The 17,477-nt window shown below is 40.2% G+C and overlaps 2 protein-coding genes across 2 annotated transcripts; both read left to right on the top strand.

The window, feature by feature from the left end:
- The first annotated feature begins 3,245 nt into the window (after positions 1–3,245).
- On the top strand, positions 3,246–8,336 carry LOC109202641 (thrombin-like enzyme acutin). The gene is made up of 6 exons (XM_019360472.2): positions 3,246–3,357; positions 3,674–3,866; positions 3,986–4,198; positions 7,570–7,631; positions 7,895–8,037; positions 8,138–8,336. The coding sequence occupies exons 1-6, from the start codon at positions 3,306–3,308 to the stop codon at positions 8,294–8,296; spliced, it is 822 nt and encodes a 273-aa protein (XP_019216017.1). The 5' UTR covers positions 3,246–3,305; the 3' UTR covers positions 8,297–8,336.
- A 3,078-nt stretch (positions 8,337–11,414) lies between these two features.
- On the top strand, positions 11,415–16,789 carry LOC109202630 (uncharacterized). Its single transcript, XM_025908399.1, has 3 exons — positions 11,415–11,635; positions 15,765–16,551; positions 16,636–16,789. Exons 1-2 carry the CDS (start codon positions 11,534–11,536, stop codon positions 16,449–16,451), a joined length of 789 nt encoding a protein of 262 aa, XP_025764184.1. The 5' UTR covers positions 11,415–11,533; the 3' UTR covers positions 16,452–16,551; positions 16,636–16,789.
- Positions 16,790–17,477: the final 688 nt, after the last annotated feature.

Here is a 17,477-nt window from a genome sequence, read left to right as displayed (position 1 = left end):
ATATATGCGTGTTTTTTCCTAAATACTTTCGTCACGTTTACTGAATAAGGACAGCGCAGCAAGCACTCTCTACTTATGTCCAAAAAATAAAAAAACAAAACAAAAAACAGCCCTTTCATGTTGTTGGAAAAATGCACCATGTCGACCAATCAAAAAATGATATGGCAACATGACATTTGGTTGTTTAGGAAGAGGGGGATGGTTTAGGAGTGACAGCAAGAGAGAGAGAGAGGGAGAGAGAGAAGGAAAGACAGTTTTGAGATGTGAGCGATTTGTGACGTTTAGCGTGTTTGGAGCGTGTAGTTCATGTGTTGTCTTGTGTAGTTAGTGTGTAGTGTTTAGAGATGGACCGATTCGATATTACGTATCGGTATCGGTCCCATACTGACCTAAATTAACGGATCGGATATCGGAGAGAAATAAAAAATGTAATCCGATCCGAAGTATCACAAAATCACCTCACAAAACGCGCTACTTGGCGTAACCCAGCTCGGCGCATCGGAGCAGTATGTGTCACGTGATAGAGCGGCTGTTGTCTGCGAGACCTGTCGGCGGTTTGTTGGAGCATTTGGAGCCTCGCTACATGCTTCCTAACCATGGCATTTCATCTCGGCGAAAACTATCTGAGAGAAGTAAAGCAAGTGTGTAAGTTCATCCCTGAATGTTTGCATAGTATTTCCACGTTAAGCTTAACAACTGATATATTGAGCCACAGCTGGACTGGCCACTGGAGTTCCATATTGAGGTGAAAAGGAAGCAATTTGTCCCGTACTTCAGCTAGAATTAAAAAATAGACACAAAGCTGGAGTTATTCTGTGTTTTTTCTACGCAGTTGCATCTACGTCTCTCATTCACTCCCCCTCCCTCTCCTGTTATTACTTCAAACATGAAACTGATCAATGATCAGCTGTTTTGGTTTAAAATGTTTTGGGTGGAGTGTATTTTTTGCATACAGGTATAACAGAATAGCTTCAGTCTCTTGTTTTTTAAAACTTGAGTATGAACTCATACAAAATGCAGCAAGATATTTATAAAAACCAGTTTTATTGATTACAAAATACGCTATATCGGATTCATATCGGTATCGGCAGATATCCAAATTTATGATATCGGAATTGGTATCAGACATTAAAAAGTGGTATCGTGCCATCTCTAGTAGTGTTGTAGATAGTTTTGTGTTGTGCATATGATTTTAAAGTTGACAATTTATATTTGCATTTAAAGTTATGAAATGTGATTCAGTAAATGGGTTTGTGGTTGTTACAGTAAAAATATAACTTTTTCTACTCAGATTTTATGTTTTTTGTCTGATTTTAGATCAATTGTGTCAATACAGTATGTCAAAATGAAAACATAACTGTAAATTCAGACACGTGCAGTTGTGCTGAAAAGGATGATACCAAACAAGGCAAAGTAAATAGTTTTTAAAGGTGAAATGTAGAGGTAAAATCAAAAGTAGTGAAAAATGGCCAATTATACCCTGGACCCCTGAGGGTTAAACGCAATAGTTACTTTTCAAGTAATTAATTACTTTTAGAAACTTGTAACTGTATTTTTTGAAGAAGTAACTAGTAACTATAATTAATTACTTTTTCAAAGTAACTTGCTCAACACTGGTGATATCTAAAACCAGCAGGACACCGGCCCTCGAGGCCTGGAGTTGCCCACCCCTGACATATCTCCTGGATATCAGGCCTGTCTTCCTGCTTTCTTTATTTTAGCTCATCTCTGTCCTGAAATCATCTCTCCTGCAGCAGACTGATCAGAAACGGTCTGACTGAAACCTATCCATCCATCCATCCATCCATCCATCCATCCAACCAACCAACCAACCAACCAAATAAATAAATCTGGGTGGTTACGAGCTGTCCCAATATAAATGGATGTTAAGCAGCATCGCACACAGTTCAACTTCATACATATTTAAATGGTTTTACTCCCTTTTGCCTTTCCCTGTCTGATGCTTGGGGACAAATAAAGTTGCTGTCACCTACTGGTATGGGTCCTTTGGCACATCTTAATCAAACTGCAACTTTAAAGTTTGATTTAAAACTGGCAAAAAGAAAGTGAATAGGTTTTTCAAATTGTTTTACTTTCTCTTTGTTCTCTGAAATCTTGTCAACTGTGCATTCAACAGTACAAATAAAGACTTTAAAAATCTTTATTTGTACTGTTGAATGCACAGTACAAATGTGTGCACCTAATCTCAGCTTCTACTTCATGATAACTGCGTGTTTAGGACATCAGCAGCATAAGGCAGATTAGCAGCATTTGATGGCCAAGGTCCTGTCATGAAACATACCTGTGGTATCTTTCTTTGTGGATTCACCTATCCTGGCACTGACAAATAGAATAAGCGGGTAGACAAAAGTGATTATTAACACGCTAATGTCTTGATTATATTGACTAATTGATTACTGACTGATTACAAAGTAACCACAAAAATTTATTTTGTAAACATTTGGGTAATTGAAACAGCATAAAGCTCCCTGATAGGAGAGATCTACCCTCAGCTAATTAGAGATCCACTACTCTGACTTCCCCAGAGGAATCTGGATTGGTCTGTGTCACAGCCACACTGACTCCACACTTTCATTACAAAACTTCTGTCAAAGCCAAAACTCAGTGAGAAAATTTCCATAAAATAAGACATAAAGGTCACAGAACAGTTTGGAATGTAGACTGCTTTCCCCAAATCACAGATCACAGATATGTAATTACACATATGGATGGACAAATGAGAAACATACAGTACAATGGGGTGCTTATCTGACGATGTTGAATGAATGAGACATATATGGTGTGTAATTTATATATTTCATTTTATATGAACATGAATGATTATTGTGCACAGGAAACAAATGTAACATCAGTGTGTTAACTTACAGTGTTGTAAGAGAGCGCTGTGATGAACACACAAATGTTTTATGGCAGCTGCTGTAAGAGATAGTGAAAGGTGCACCAGGTACTTGTTACAGACAAACAACATCATTTTGAAGTTTTGTACTGAGTGAACGAGACGTTGTGGATCAGTTTCTATCAGTGGCTCTCAGCTGAACTCACCATTTTGTAAATGTAGTTTTTGAACAACACTTAAACAACATCAGCAAAAAAATATTTGCATAAAAACCAAATAATTCTTTGAGAAAGAACCAACACTGAAAAAAGTGTGAAGTTAAGGAAACTGAGCAGCCAATTGGGGTTTTGTTGATAAAATTATGCTCTGTGATTGGTGGCTTCATGGCCACCAAGCACAGTGAGAACAGGCTTAAAAAAGTCCCAGCACAGCATTCACTGCAAGCTGAATGACAGCAATGGCTCATCTGAAGCTTCTTCTTCTTCTTCTTTTGTGGGTTGGTGAGTAAACTGTTGCACTTATTTCCTGTTTATTTTCACTTTATTTGAACTATTTCTCAGGTTGCGACATATCTGTGTTACTAAAGGATTATTTAAGTTTTCAGTAAACCATTGAATAATGTTTTTGTTCTGCTTTGTCTCTGCTTTGATATCAGCTAATATAGATTTATCAGACTGTTAAAGTATGATTGTATTTGTCTTCTTTTTATCAAATCTTTGTAGACACATTTCTGCTGTTTACAAATAACTGGAGAAAATATGTTCTTCTTAAGATGATGGAAACAACCAGTTGTGAGTAATATATTTTCTTTTTCAGGCATCACAGTGAGCACAGGAGTAGATTTGCACAAAAGGGTCTATGGAGGTCAAAAGTGTCCAGACACTGAGCGTCTGTATCACGTGAAACTAAAGGCAACCGATGGAAAATACGAAAGTCTCTGTGGTGGCTCACTGATCCATGAACGGTGGATTCTGACTGCAGCTCACTGCTGGGAAAATAAACCTGGATGGTGAGGAAATGGCAGTTTCACTCATAAATGTGTTTTATAAGAATTTCGAAATAAAGACATCATTTCTTATGCTCATGTTTAATAGTTACAGTCACTAACACCCATTTGTCCTTGTGCAGGAAAATGTATGCAACTTTAGGAATTCATCCACGTCAATCATGGATAAAGTTATTAGCTGATCCATCTTTAAATAAAAAAAAAAAGGTGGAAGTCACAGGTGGATCATTTTTTGTGGGCATAAATACAATTGATGACATTATGCTACTGGAAATTCCTCCACAACCAGGCAGGAAGATCGTTGCCTTACCGAACTGTGCAAATCCTCCCAGAATGTAAGTTGTACCCTTACCAAATAAGTCTGACACCTTTATGACTTTCACACATTTTTATTGTTATTTATTTTTATTTTACATTTACTTATATTATGGTATTTATTTATCCACAACGTTGCCAGTTGGTCACCTGCTTACTGAACCCTGACCATGTTTTTGGATGTTTGTATGTCATGATGTTAACTTACATAATAATTTAAATTATTTAATTAACATTACATTATACATTTATTTATTTCTAGAGATGGCACGATACCACTTTTTTATGTCCGATACCGATACCGATATCATAAATTTGGATATCTGCCGATACCGATATGAATCCGATATAGTGTGTTTTTTAACTCCCAGCAAAAAAAAAATTAAAAAAAAGGGAACCACCCCCCACCCTCCACCTCATGATGCTTAATCGATGTAATCAACTTTAATTTGATGCAGGGTGAAAAAAAAATGCACAGAAATAAATTATTTTTCAAGAATAATTAAATAGATTCAACATCTTTCTTCAACAGAATTACAGAATTCACAGATGGTACCTTCCCAAAGGAAAAAGTACTATAGCTTACTAGGGTATATTGGACTTAACAGTTACTATATACAGTAATGGACTGCTATACATTTTACATCAGATTAAAACTTTGGGTGTAAGATTCAGATAATTATTTATTAAAAGCTAGACATTTTAAATGAGAATAAGAAAGAAAAGTATGTCTTTGTGCCCCCTTTTCCCTGTTCATGCCCTATCGGCCCCCCTGGCTAAACTTTGCTAGATCCGCCCCTGCACAGTTACCAGCCGTCAGCTACGTAGAAAAGGATCCTGGTGTAGAAAGTAATATTAAATAAATTCTAACAACAGCTTATCAAGCTTAAACGTGCTGCTGTTGTTCAGCCGCTGGTTTCCTCTTTCTGGTGCAAAGTGGGCGATAAACAAAGAAGAGAGACGGACTCGCGACAGAAAAGCCGATCAGCTGATCATTAAGCAGTTTCACGATTGAAGTAGCAGCAGGAAGAGGCAGTCGCTCCATTCATCGGTTGTTAAGCTTAACGTGGGAATGCTTTACTAACGTTCAGAGATGAACTTACACACTTGCTTTACTTCTCTCTGGGATAACTTCCTCGGAGATGAAATGCTGGTTTGGTAGGGAAGCTCCAAATACACACAGCCGCTCTATCACCTGACGCATACTGCTCCAACCTGCTACGGTTATGAGCCGAGTTACGCCATGTCGCAAGTTTTGTGAAGTGCTTTTTTGATATTTAATGGATCGGATTTCATTTTTTATTTCTCGCCGATATCCGATCCAGTAATTTAGGTCAGTATCGGACCGATACCGATACGTAATATTGGATCGGTCCATCTCTAATGGTAACTTCATTGTATCAGATCGCAAGACCCTTCTCTCCATCACAGACACCACAGCCACGACATCCACAAAGCCAACCCACACACCCCTCATACACACTCTTCACCCTGCTGCTTACTGGCAAGAGGTACCAGAGCGCTCAGGCTCTCACTGCCAGACTGCAGAACAGTTTTTTCCCCCATGCCGTCAGACTCCTGAACACTCAGTGACTGGACTGACACACACAAACATACCTTCATACACGTCACTACCTCAAGTACTTTCTGCAAAATCTCATACACACACACCTGAGGCAGAGAGATATTCTAGAGGAGAAACAACACACAAGTTTCATGTAGAGATGATTGTTTATTCTGAATGTTACTCTCATTCAGTTATTTTCCATTAATTTGAGCAAATTTCTGATTTATCCAGTTTATGCTGGCTCCTTTCGAGCCAGCTGAGGTGGTTCGGGCATCTGACAAGGATGCCTCCTGGGTGAGGTGTTCCGGGCATGTCCCACCGGGAGGAGGCCCCGGGGCAGACCCAGGACACGCTGGAGAGATTATATCTCTCGGCTGGCCTTGGAACGCCTTGGTGTTCCCCCGGATAAGCTGGAGGAGGTGGCTGGGGAGAGGGAGGTCTGGGCTTCTCCGCTTAGGCTGCTGCCCCCGCGACCCGGCCCCGGATAAAGCGGATGAAGATGGACAGATGATTGGTGCAAAGTGGGCCAAAAACAAAGAAGAGAGACGGACTCGCGACAGAAAAGCCGATCAGCTGATCATTAAGCAGTTTCAAGATTGAAGTAGCAGCAGGAGAGCGAGAGGCAGTCGCTCCATATATCGGTTGTTAAGCTTAACATGGGAGCGCTTTACAAACATTCAGAGATGAACTTACACACTTGCTTTACTTCTCTCTGGGATAACTTCCTCGGAGCTGAAATGCCGGATTGCTAGCAAGGCTACAAATACACACAGCTGCTCTATCACGTGACGCATACTGCTCTGACGTGCTACGGTTATGAGCCGAGTTACACAGTGTTGCAAGTTTTGTGAGGTGCTTTTTTGATATTTAATGGATCGGATTACATTTTTTATTTGTCGCCGATATCAGATCCAGTAATTTAGGTCAGTATCGGACTGATACCGATACGTAATATCGGATCGGTCCATCTCTATTTATTTCTTACACAAGTTCATGTCAAAAAAGCCATATTATACACACAGTGATTCCATCCATAAAAAGGGTAAAAGGGCAAAAAAAAATTACCATGAAAACAGGTTATAAATAAAATAGATTTAAGATATGAAAAAAGTCAATTTAATTACAATAGTTTATAAATTACTGCAACTAAAAACAAACAAATCAATCAGCTAACCAAGCTTGTTCATATTATTGTACAAACACCTCATGTTGCACATGGTCACTGCTGGAACAACTCCAGCTCCTGAACTCTGTTTCGCTCCGGGCAGTAGATCTGTCAGAGTGAAAGTGTAAAGCATGTAAAGTGCAAGTAAATTACATTAATACATCATGAATTACTTTTCCATAAAATAGATTGACCTCATGCTTTCACTTTAGAACAGTATTACCACACCAGTGATCCCTAAGCTTAAAAATAGCATTTCTGTCTCTATTAGGCAGTGAATTATATTCAGTGAGTGGAAAGAAAATGAAATTTACCATTTAAGAAAAATAATGTAAAATAGCAATAATATACATACAAGTTTAAATGATTATTACTGTCATTCATTCCCTCTAAAGAATAACTCTGTACTCTGTAGTGTGTTTGTAACAGGCAGCACAGACAGAGTAGATATTCTGGTGTTTAGTATTTTCCCCTCAGTGTTTCCTAGTTTAGTTATCGATATTTCTATTGCTTTATTGTTTTGGTGCTTTATTTGGGTTTGTACTGAGCCTGGACCACGAGTTAAGACTGTTTTGATTTTAGGAGTTACATCCATCTTTATATCACATGGATGGACCTAAAAATAATTTATGATTATCTTGTTTTTTCTCTATTTCTAGAGGAGACGTCGTTCAGGTTGCAGGACTTGGTGGTTATAGGGTAAATGCCACCGGCCACACACGTAAGACCATTTTTTGGTTGATTAATTCACATTTAATGCTAGAATCTGATTTTACATTTTTTGTCAGTTTTATATTTATGTTTTTTTATACTGAATGAAAAACAAAGTGTATTTTTTTCATTTGATAGTAGATATACTGTATGCCAGGTTCCTTGTTTAAAAAACATTTGGAAACATCCAGAAAAAAGACAAAAAATCATTCTTCTCAAAATTAAATTTTTGGAGGGTTATGTATGACTTTTATTCTTTTCCTTTTTCTCCAGGCCCTGGCCAACCATTTAATCTCCAGTGTGCAAACATGCATGTTGTTGACTGTGTTCCTACCACACGCTACGCTAACTGTGGTGCACATGTGCCATATAACAACAGGCTGTGTCTGGAAGAACCTAACGTAGATATTCGTGAGGTGAGTTGGCATGACTGCTAATATTACTGTATATCATGTGTGTATATGTTTTAGATATTTTGGAACAAACTTAAACACAAACTATATTTTTCTCTCTCAGGGTGATTCTGGTGGTGGTGTGATATACAACAACATGATTTATGGTGTAATCAGTTTTATACCTGTACATGTCTGTACTGGGCCAGCTGTTACTGTGAATGTTTGTTCTTACATGAACTGGATAAACCAGAAGATTAATCCAAAAAGTAATGGAAAATAACTGAATGAAAATAACATCCAGAATAAACAATCATCTCTACGCAAAACTTGTGTGCTGTGTGTTGTTTGTACTCCAGAATATCTTCGTGTTAACTGCAAATTGTGAACCTTTTTTCTTTTGTCTAAAGTATTATGTTAGATTTGCAGCTTGTGTGTGTTTGAATGTGGTGTCAGGTGTGTAGCAGCTCATCCTGTTGTGCAGAAACTCTCAGACTCACACTGTGAAGATGCAGAAAGGCTTTCTGATCAGACATGCCACCAATCAGCTGCAGGGCCTGAATATGATAAACTTCATAAATCAGAGCTGATTGTTGAGGCTGAAAATGTTGTTTTAGATGATTATTCAGCACAATTACTGTAGTTTGGTATTTAAGTACAAATATGATCAATTTATACTTGACATGATTCTTTTTCTGCTTCTTCTCCACTGTTTCTCAGAGACATAGTACATTTACCTTCAGTACATTTATCAGACAGCTTTGTTATCAGGTACTTTACATACTGAGCTTTGTCCAAAAAACACACAACAAAAACATGTTTTTGCTTTTGTAAATTAAGCTAACCAAAAGTTTAAGAAATGATTAGTTGATTAATCAGTTATTGGACTTGCACTGACTCTTCTATGTAAATCCACCGTGAACACAGTGAGTCCCCTCACTATGAGTCAGGTATTCTTTTTTCCATCAATTTATCATATTTGGGTTTGTTTTTAAGAGTATCGTCACCAGTGACAAAATATTCCATCAATCACTGCTCTTCTCATATAGATATACATATAGAGAACATGAAAAATGACAGTTTTATAAGACTGCAATACAGTAACCATCAAAAAAAGGTTTTTCATAGTTTCTAAGACACATTTTTTTTTAAATCTTCCATAATTTTTTCCCCAACTCTAAACACTGAATCCAGATTTCAAAGTCACTTCACAAAACTTCTGATCCGTCTTTAAAAATGATCTTTCTGTCTTATCTTCACAATGTCTCCAGATCACACACAAGACAACGAGCATTCATCACACAAACTAAATGGGGTGTTTTCTACAAGAGAAAAAGACAAAAGACAAAACAAAAAAACTACAAAAACATAAAATAAAAACCGTGTACTAATATCTGCTTCCCCACCTTCAGTCACATATCGGTGTAAAGTTTATTGTGGCAACAGAAGATCTGCTGAGATTGGATTCTTCACTTGGTCCTACTTCCTCCAATCACATAAAAATACAAATGAAATAAAAAGTATAGTACATGATCACATATTTATATCTCATAATACGTGTAATTTCATTTCCATCTTATTTTCAGCCCTGCATTTTTTATACTTTTAAAAGTATAAAAAGTGAAAGATAACATTTCATATTCACAAAGCTCATAAACACTATTGCTCCACCAGATGTCGCTGTTACACAAAACTATTTCACACTAATGCTTCTCTTGCGTAAACCTGTTTTAACAAATGTTTAATCCTGTCATATACTCTCATGAACAATAACAGAGTGTTTTACACCTCATCAAAGCTCTGTAACATATTGTTTTCTTTATATAAATTGCTTTTTATCACTTGTGGAGCTGTTATTATTTTTAGCTCCGAGAACATTAAAAGATTTAATAATTTAATATGAGAAAGAGCAGACATTCACTATTTGAGAATAGATTTCAGGATTTCATTATGATTAATTTTCAATATGAGGCAGTGCTTTCAAATTTCTTGAAGCAGTATGAACAAATTTCAAAGTAGATATCAAATCCTAAATAAAACAACAATTTTCCTACTGAGCAGTAAAAGCACACCGAGTTCAAAAACTTTTAACATGAAGTGTCAACATGATGTTTAAATGTTGTTTATTATTACAATAAGAGACTAAATTAACTCGATTTGAACACTTCAGTTTTCTCTCTTCATGCTGCTGTTTCCTCCTCCACTTGAATTTTTCTTGACTTCAGTGAATGTGCATGGCGCCCTCTGTTTTATGTTTGGGAGAACTGCACTGCATTGTCATCAAATGCAACTGTGCAGAGGTGGAACATGAGCAAAGGAAGCTCATCAAGTGAAGAAGCTTCTTGGATAAGAAGTTAAACATCATCCAGAACCTTAAAAAAGTGAAGTCACTTTCTTTCCAGGCTCCTTAGACAACCATGACCTGGATGACTGAGAACCTACAAACACACATGAGCAGCAGTTTATTTAATGTGGAGGTGAGCACTGCCCAAACCAACAACCAACAATATATATTGTACCCTACTTCAGCCAATCAGCAGTCTTCATCTGTTTCAGCATCAAAAACACAACCACACCTTAGAGAGAGGTGAGAGATGTGCGCACACACAACTGAGAAGAGCCACAAATGTAAACTAACATCACACATGATGATAATGGATCATAACATATTTGATACTTTTTATGTGAATCCTGGTACTAAACCTCTGTGACCTCTCATACTGCATGTACTATATATACATATAACATATACAAAGTACAAAAATTAAGTTGAAACCTTAAAACACACTGAAGATGGCAGAATACCATGTATTTAACAAAGGCAACTGTAGTACAATGTCTTGTATTATGTATTTTTATTTTAAGGTGCACATTCATTTATGGATTAATGTTTCACAACAAGACTGTGACTGAAGGGAACTCCAATACAAAACATTAAACAAATAAATAAATAAATAAAAGAATCAATCAAAAGAATCAGCTGTACTGCACATTAGCTGCTAGGCAGAGTCTGTGTTTGTTATTAGGCACAAATATAAATGTGCCAAATTCTAAAAGTTGCACACAAGAAATATTTCTAAACCCACAGGACATTAGGAAAGAAAATGGGCGTGAATAAATGAAGACTTTAGAAGTCCAAGGAGCTTGGAAAGAAAAGCAACTGGACTTCTTTAAGTTTCTTGAAGACATTTCATGTCTCATCTGAGAAACTTCTTCAGTTCTAGACCAAAATGTCATGATCTGAGTGAGTGGTGGATGTGCCTTCAAGGCCGGCTGTGTTTTCCCAGGATCCACCTGGAGGCGGAGCCCTCGACGATCTGTTTCACCTGTGTCTCATCAGCTGCAATCAAGAGGCTGCATTTAAACCTGGGCTGTATCCCAATTCAGGGTCTGCAGCCTTAATGCCAAACTAGTGACGCGATGAGATGAAGGCTGTCCCAATTCGAAGGCTGCTTGAAATGCGGCCCTCAAATGCGTCCACCATTTCCCTGAATTTTAAGGATGTGGTGGTGTAGACTTCATGGCCCAACATAACCCAGACTTCATAGCGTGGCGGTGGGTGTGGATAATTTTGCTGGAAAAAACGGTGGAAGCGGGGCGGCGAAAGAGTAAACTTTTAAAAGTAAGTACTGAATATTATGTCACTTATTTATGTGAAAATGTTTAATAATGAAGAACATTAAAACATTACTGTTGGCCACATGTCGGCAGAGTTATGTGATATTAGTGATGTTTGAACTTTCAGCTTTTACTTGGTTTTAAAGCCTCTACTTTGAAATATACGCCGTTGAATAGTTGACCTTAATCCTACAGAGAATGTGATGATTTTGTGGATAATTAAAGTCAGTCATATATCCACAAACACAACAAGCTGAAAGTCAGTGATGCTGCTCGGTTTGCAGTCCTGAATATCACGGCACAAGCAGGATTCACTGCACTGTTAATGTTAGTTATGTTATATTGCTGCCTCTGTTCAGTGGTGTCGAGCCAAACGGACTTTAACGTGTGTTTGAACGAGCTGACGGTTCACTCGTTAAGCTGAAAGAAAGATGCTTTAATCACAGGAGTCACACATGTGTCCACTGTACCATCTGGAACTCTTCTTGTTTAGCACTCGTAATAACACAAACACTAAATCCTCCTTCTCTTGTGCTGTTTTGTAGCAGTGTGTACACCTGAGACTGTCACCTGTCTGCCTGTCCTGCACTCTCTCTTTTTCTTTCTCTCTGATTGTGGATTAAAAGTATGAACATGTATTTATAAGTTACACTTGTGTTTGAATCCTGCAGCTTATCGCACATTTGATTTCCATGTGCGACGACTGCAAGTGTCCAGAGTGAGGACAGACTGAGGGACCCACTGCTGCACATCATCTGTGAGGCTTTGCACCCCTGATGATCCACCAGGACAAACTCAGCAGTGTGTGAGGAAGAGGAGGAGGAAGAGCCAGCAGCAGCTGACAGATGGAGAGAATAGATAGACTGTTCCCTGTTTGTGAAGGACTGCTAGGAAAGTTTAAAATAACTAATGGTCTGTCCTGAATCAGTCTTATTAGGTAATGTTCAGATAATTTGATCATCCCAGTGTTTTCAGTGTGGGAGAAAGTACTCAGGGCCTTCAGGTTACACACTATGAAAGGCAGCAACAAGTTTAATATTCAGAAACCTAAAGTATGTATCAGCAGCAGAATGGAGCTAAAATAAATGTTTGTTTCAGTTCTATGAAGCTTTGAGTATTTTGGATTAGTAGTACTGCTGTGTTTGTTGCATCATATTGCTGTAATTGTTTATATGCTTTATATATTCTGAGGTAAGTTGATCTATAGTGTTACATCATATTCTATAAGGATGTTATGTGTTTGTTTACTTTCTGCCCAGTTTGACCCATTTAGCAGAAGTCAGCCTGTTTAAGGCTCTGATATCTATTCTGTATGACTTAAAGCAGTTATGACATGGTCTGATTTTTGCACCCAATAAAGGAATATTTCATATATCAGTCGACTCTTCATTCTATCAGAAACAGTTATCACAGCTCGTACATTTTCTTTTTACACATATGTAAGCATTGAGCCAAATTTAGTAATGCCAACATATTGAAAGAACAATATTTGTCTCTTATATATAATACATCTGTATAGACACTGTCAGAGATACTTGTCTTTGAGTGAAGATTTAAGGTGATAGGACATATAAATAACTGCAACTTGAATCTTTACGGAAGCTCAGTATTTTACACGGAGTTCAAACTCACTGCTGTAATAACTAATAATGATTAATATAACTATAATCTTGGCCATATTATATTTACATTACCACAGTGAGATGACTTTAGTCTCATGAACATCATTAACTAATTGTTATTTAGTAGCTAATCTTAAAATGACGGTTCAGTACAGAAATGAAGCCCAACAATCATGTTTTACAGTCCTGTGGTCTCAGCCTCAGATACTTATCAAATCACAAAAAGCTCATGTAGAAACAAATGAACAAAATGTTCTCCTTCATTTCTGTCAAACAAAGCTGTATGAAATGTTTCCAGCTGTTAGTATCATGGTTGCTAGGCAACCTGGACAGCGCAACGGAGGCTAGACCGTCCCATTTCACAAGCCTACAAGCCTCGCACTTCCGGCCTTAGCGGTCTTAGAGTACGTGGCCCTTGTGGACCGTTAAGGCTGCAGACCCTGAATTGGGATACAGCCCCGGTGTTGTCTTCTCTCCTTTGCCAGTCCATCAGCTACCTACGGTGGTATCAGGCCAAATACCTCAGTCAGCTCTGGAAGTTCTCAACCTCAGCATGGACAAACTTACTGCACAGCCAGCTACTCACTCGGTTTGCAATTCCCTCCTCTAGTGGGAGAACATCCTCCACTGCAAATAAGTAACCTCTTACTCTCAATCATTTCCCAGACTCTAGGACTTTCTCCACCACTAATCCTGTTTTCCCTGCGTTTTCACTGAGCTGCTCCAGCTCAGTGACGAGTCAGTCACGTGTAATCCTCTCGAGTCCCTTTGTTCAGTCTACCTCACCCCATTAATTTCCCACACATTCTTAGTGCTGTAAATAGTGTGTTCAATAAAAATTTGTGAACCTGATCGCTGTTCCTGCATTATCTCGTCTGGCTCTTGACGAAGTACTTTTCTCCCTCTCCCTTATCTTTCCTGCTTTGCTCATGTCTTTTGTCTAGTCTCATCTAACTCTAACCCTCAAAGAGTTTCTCAGTCTTGTTCTCTAAAACCTGAAGAATTATGGATTTGATCAACTGGTCCCGTAGCGAAATTGAAAGATGTTTGCTGCCGGATACTCGATGGTCGGTTGCGTCGTGTGTCTGGTGACACTCTCAATGGAGGACATTGAACAACATCTACCAATTTGGAACTACAATAACAGAGTTCTGGCTGACTGGAGCTGGCTTGGACCTGGCTTATGGAAAAGAAGCGGCTACAGCTGTTCAAAATCCCACAAGGCTGGCTGACATGATAGACGATGGCAGGGCTGTGAGAACTCAGACTATGTTTATTGAACGCAATATGGATAAGATCTTGGAGAAGAACAATGGGAATGAGAGAAGAAGACAATTTCACTGCAGGGCAACTTGCATGTGACAAATAAAGGTTCTCTTGACTTGATTGGTGTCTGCACTTGGGTCCTCCTCTCATGGTGGCCCTCGGGCAGTGTGACACAAATGGTGGCGAGTCCCAGATTTTAAGCCCTAGTGGAAGTGTCGCTTAAGAGGGTTGTTGACCCACTATTGATCACATGAGCCAAGGTGTGAAAAAGGGTGTGGGTCATTATCAGCAGAGGTTTTGGGTGAAACCAAAACCTCTGCTGATAATGACCCATGGAGATCATGTGACCTGTTGAGATCAACTGACACAAGATGTGAGTGTGTCACGGACCTGGTTCTGAGGGACCCAAGGTTATTGAATATGTTATGGACGTGTATTTTTGGTGCTGCTGTCCCTCGTCTTCCTGGTTTGTGTGTGTGTGTGTGTGTGTGGACAGAGCACCGGTCTACAGGCATCATCAGGCCTGGTGGGTGTGTTCAGCCGTGGAGAGATGACTGCAGGAAACGCTTTTTAGTTTTCCCTGGCTGATGAACTGCCTCAACCCTATCGCCGTAGATTTTCTGTTTCACACCCTCCACCTTCACTCTCTGACCCAGGCTGTTTTCCGGCCCAGCCCGCCGGTGGACTCACAGCCTGGCTTTCCGGCCCCGTCATCGCCAAAGAAGCCACATTAGCGCCAAAGAACAGCCATCTTTTCAGCTAGGGGTCTCCATACCTGATGACCCTATGCCAGCCTCTGCTGGAGGGTCTGGGGGGCCCATCAAGCTGTCGTCTGTTCCCGCTGGGGGTTCTGGAAAACCGCGCCAGCTGTCATCTGCCTTCGCTGGAGGGTCTGAGGAGCTCATCCAGCTATCAGCTACACCATCTGCTTTACACACATCCACACATGTGCAATAACACTAATGTGCAATAATCTTTTCTGGCATCGTTGTATTTTTACTCAGTTGTATATAGCATTTGTATTCTATTTTTATCTTATTGTATATTTTATTCTATTTTATTCTACTGTATATAGTATTTTATTTTATTCTATTCTGTACAGTTGTGTACTGTATTTATTCTTATTTTATTTTATTCTAATTTTTGCTTCATAACTTTTGCACTGTCCACTTCCTGCTGTGACAAAACAAATTTCCCACGTGTGGGACTAATAAAGGTTATCTTATCTTATCTTACCATCTGCAGCTACTACACCACCATCATCTATTCAAACGCCTGAAACTGTCACTCCACCATCGTCACAAACGCCTGTGGCAGCGACGCCACCATCATGTGCTCGTCTTTCTGCAGCTGCTACGTCACCATCACCTCACCTGCCTGCTGCGCCGTCATCGTCTCCACCGCCAGCAGTCGCTATGCCGCGGCATGTGGAACCCGCTCAGCAGACCTGTCGGAGGTCTGCTTGCCCAGGGGACCCACTCATTCTCAGCTGGAGATCAGCGTGCTGGAGGAACCTGCTCAGCCGGAGCCGGAGGTCAGCGTGCCGGAGGGACCTGCTCAGCCGCAGCCGGAGGTCGCCACGATGCCGGAGGGACCCACTCAGTCCAAGCTGGAGGTCAGTGCACCGGAGGGACCCGCTCAGTCCGAGCTGGAGGTCAGCGCGGGAAGCACGGCCTGCACGTCCGCATCCAGCCACCACATGCCAGCAATCTACCAAGACCTATAATCACTGGCCACTTTCCAGGCCAAAAGCTAAGGAGCTGCAACACCGCCGTCGCTGGACCTGTGGCAGTCTGCCAGAACTGCTTCGTGGCCACTGGACCCGTGGTCGGCCACCAGAGTTGCAACGTCGCCGCTGGAGCAAAGAGCACCAGTCTACAGGCATCATCAGGCCTGGTGGGTGTGTTTAGCCTGAAGGCTGGCCACACCTGAGGGAGAGGATCACACACCTGCAACTGATCAGGATCGTCGGGAGAGCTACAAAGCAGTGTGGCTGAGAGCTCCTGGACGTTGGATTGTTGTGTGACTTCCCGTCAGTTTCTCAGCAAATGTGTGAAGTAAGTGCTAGTCTGCCGCTGTGTGAAGGTCCTCATGCCTACCTTTGTGTGTTTCCCAGGAGGATTTGCGGAAATGAGGAAGCAGCGAACGGATTGCACACAGGGAATGGAGACACAGAGCACGGAGCATGGGCATAGGGAGAAGACATGAAACGGGAGTCGGGAGCGCACAGGGATTTATTTTTATTGTGTCCATTGACTTCACTGTAAATAAACGCATTGCCTTGCATAGAAGAGTCCTGCGTTTGGGTGTTACTTCCCCACATCCCCACGGTCTGCCACCCCAGACCGTGACAGAGTGGGTGTTAAGGTGCCTGGGTAGGGATCTCAAAACTGGATTATAAGTAGCAGACAGTCTCGTAGCCCCCCCCCCCCCCCCCCCCCGTTCAAAGATAGTCTTTCACAGTGGACAAAAATGGCTTGTTTCAGTTCTCTTTCAAACCATCTGCCTTCTCTGTCCAAAATGTGAACACTGGCATTCTTGAACGAGTGACCTTCCTTTCTTCCTTCAGGCACATCCTCACTCTAACATGGGCAAACATTCAGTCTATCCCAAAAACATTTTTTTCCCTCGGGAAACATGCACACCATCAAAAATTCTTGAAATACTCCTAAAACTGACAGATTTTGTGATATTGAAATATTGAATTGCTGAAACTTTCTCCTGAAACGTAGATGAGTAGGGATGGGTATCGTTTAGGTTTTATCCGATACCAGTACCAAACCGGTACTTTTGAAACGGTGCCGGTGCTTAAACGGTGCTCAAACCGGTGCTTAAAGAATGGAGAACACAAAATTGGTCCAAAAACCTCTCATGTTCAGCTGTTCTTTTGTAAAAAGATAACAAAGTTAGCCTTTTCTGCAGCTATAGGGCATATATGGTCTCACTCTTGGCTGGAAG

This window comes from Oreochromis niloticus, linkage group LG6 (genome assembly GCF_001858045.2).
Source record: "Oreochromis niloticus isolate F11D_XX linkage group LG6, O_niloticus_UMD_NMBU, whole genome shotgun sequence".
NCBI classification, from domain to species: domain Eukaryota; kingdom Metazoa; phylum Chordata; class Actinopteri; order Cichliformes; family Cichlidae; genus Oreochromis; species Oreochromis niloticus.
This window is presented reverse-complemented; position numbering and strand designations above follow the sequence as displayed.

Coding starts and splice junctions, on each gene's coding strand:
- LOC109202641 (XM_019360472.2), top strand. CDS start 3,306: ATGACAGCAATGGCTCATCTGAAGCTTCTTCTTCTTCTTCTTTTGTGG. Junction 3,867..3,985: donor TGGGAAAATAAACCTGGATG/GTGAGGAAATGG, acceptor GTCCTTGTGCAG/GAAAATGTATGCAACTTTAG. Junction 7,632..7,894: donor AAATGCCACCGGCCACACAC/GTAAGACCATTT, acceptor CTTTTTCTCCAG/GCCCTGGCCAACCATTTAAT.
- LOC109202630 (XM_025908399.1), top strand. CDS start 11,534: ATGGCCCAACATAACCCAGACTTCATAGCGTGGCGGTGGGTGTGGATA. Junction 11,636..15,764: donor GAAAGAGTAAACTTTTAAAA/GTAAGTACTGAA, acceptor TACCATCTGCAG/CTACTACACCACCATCATCT.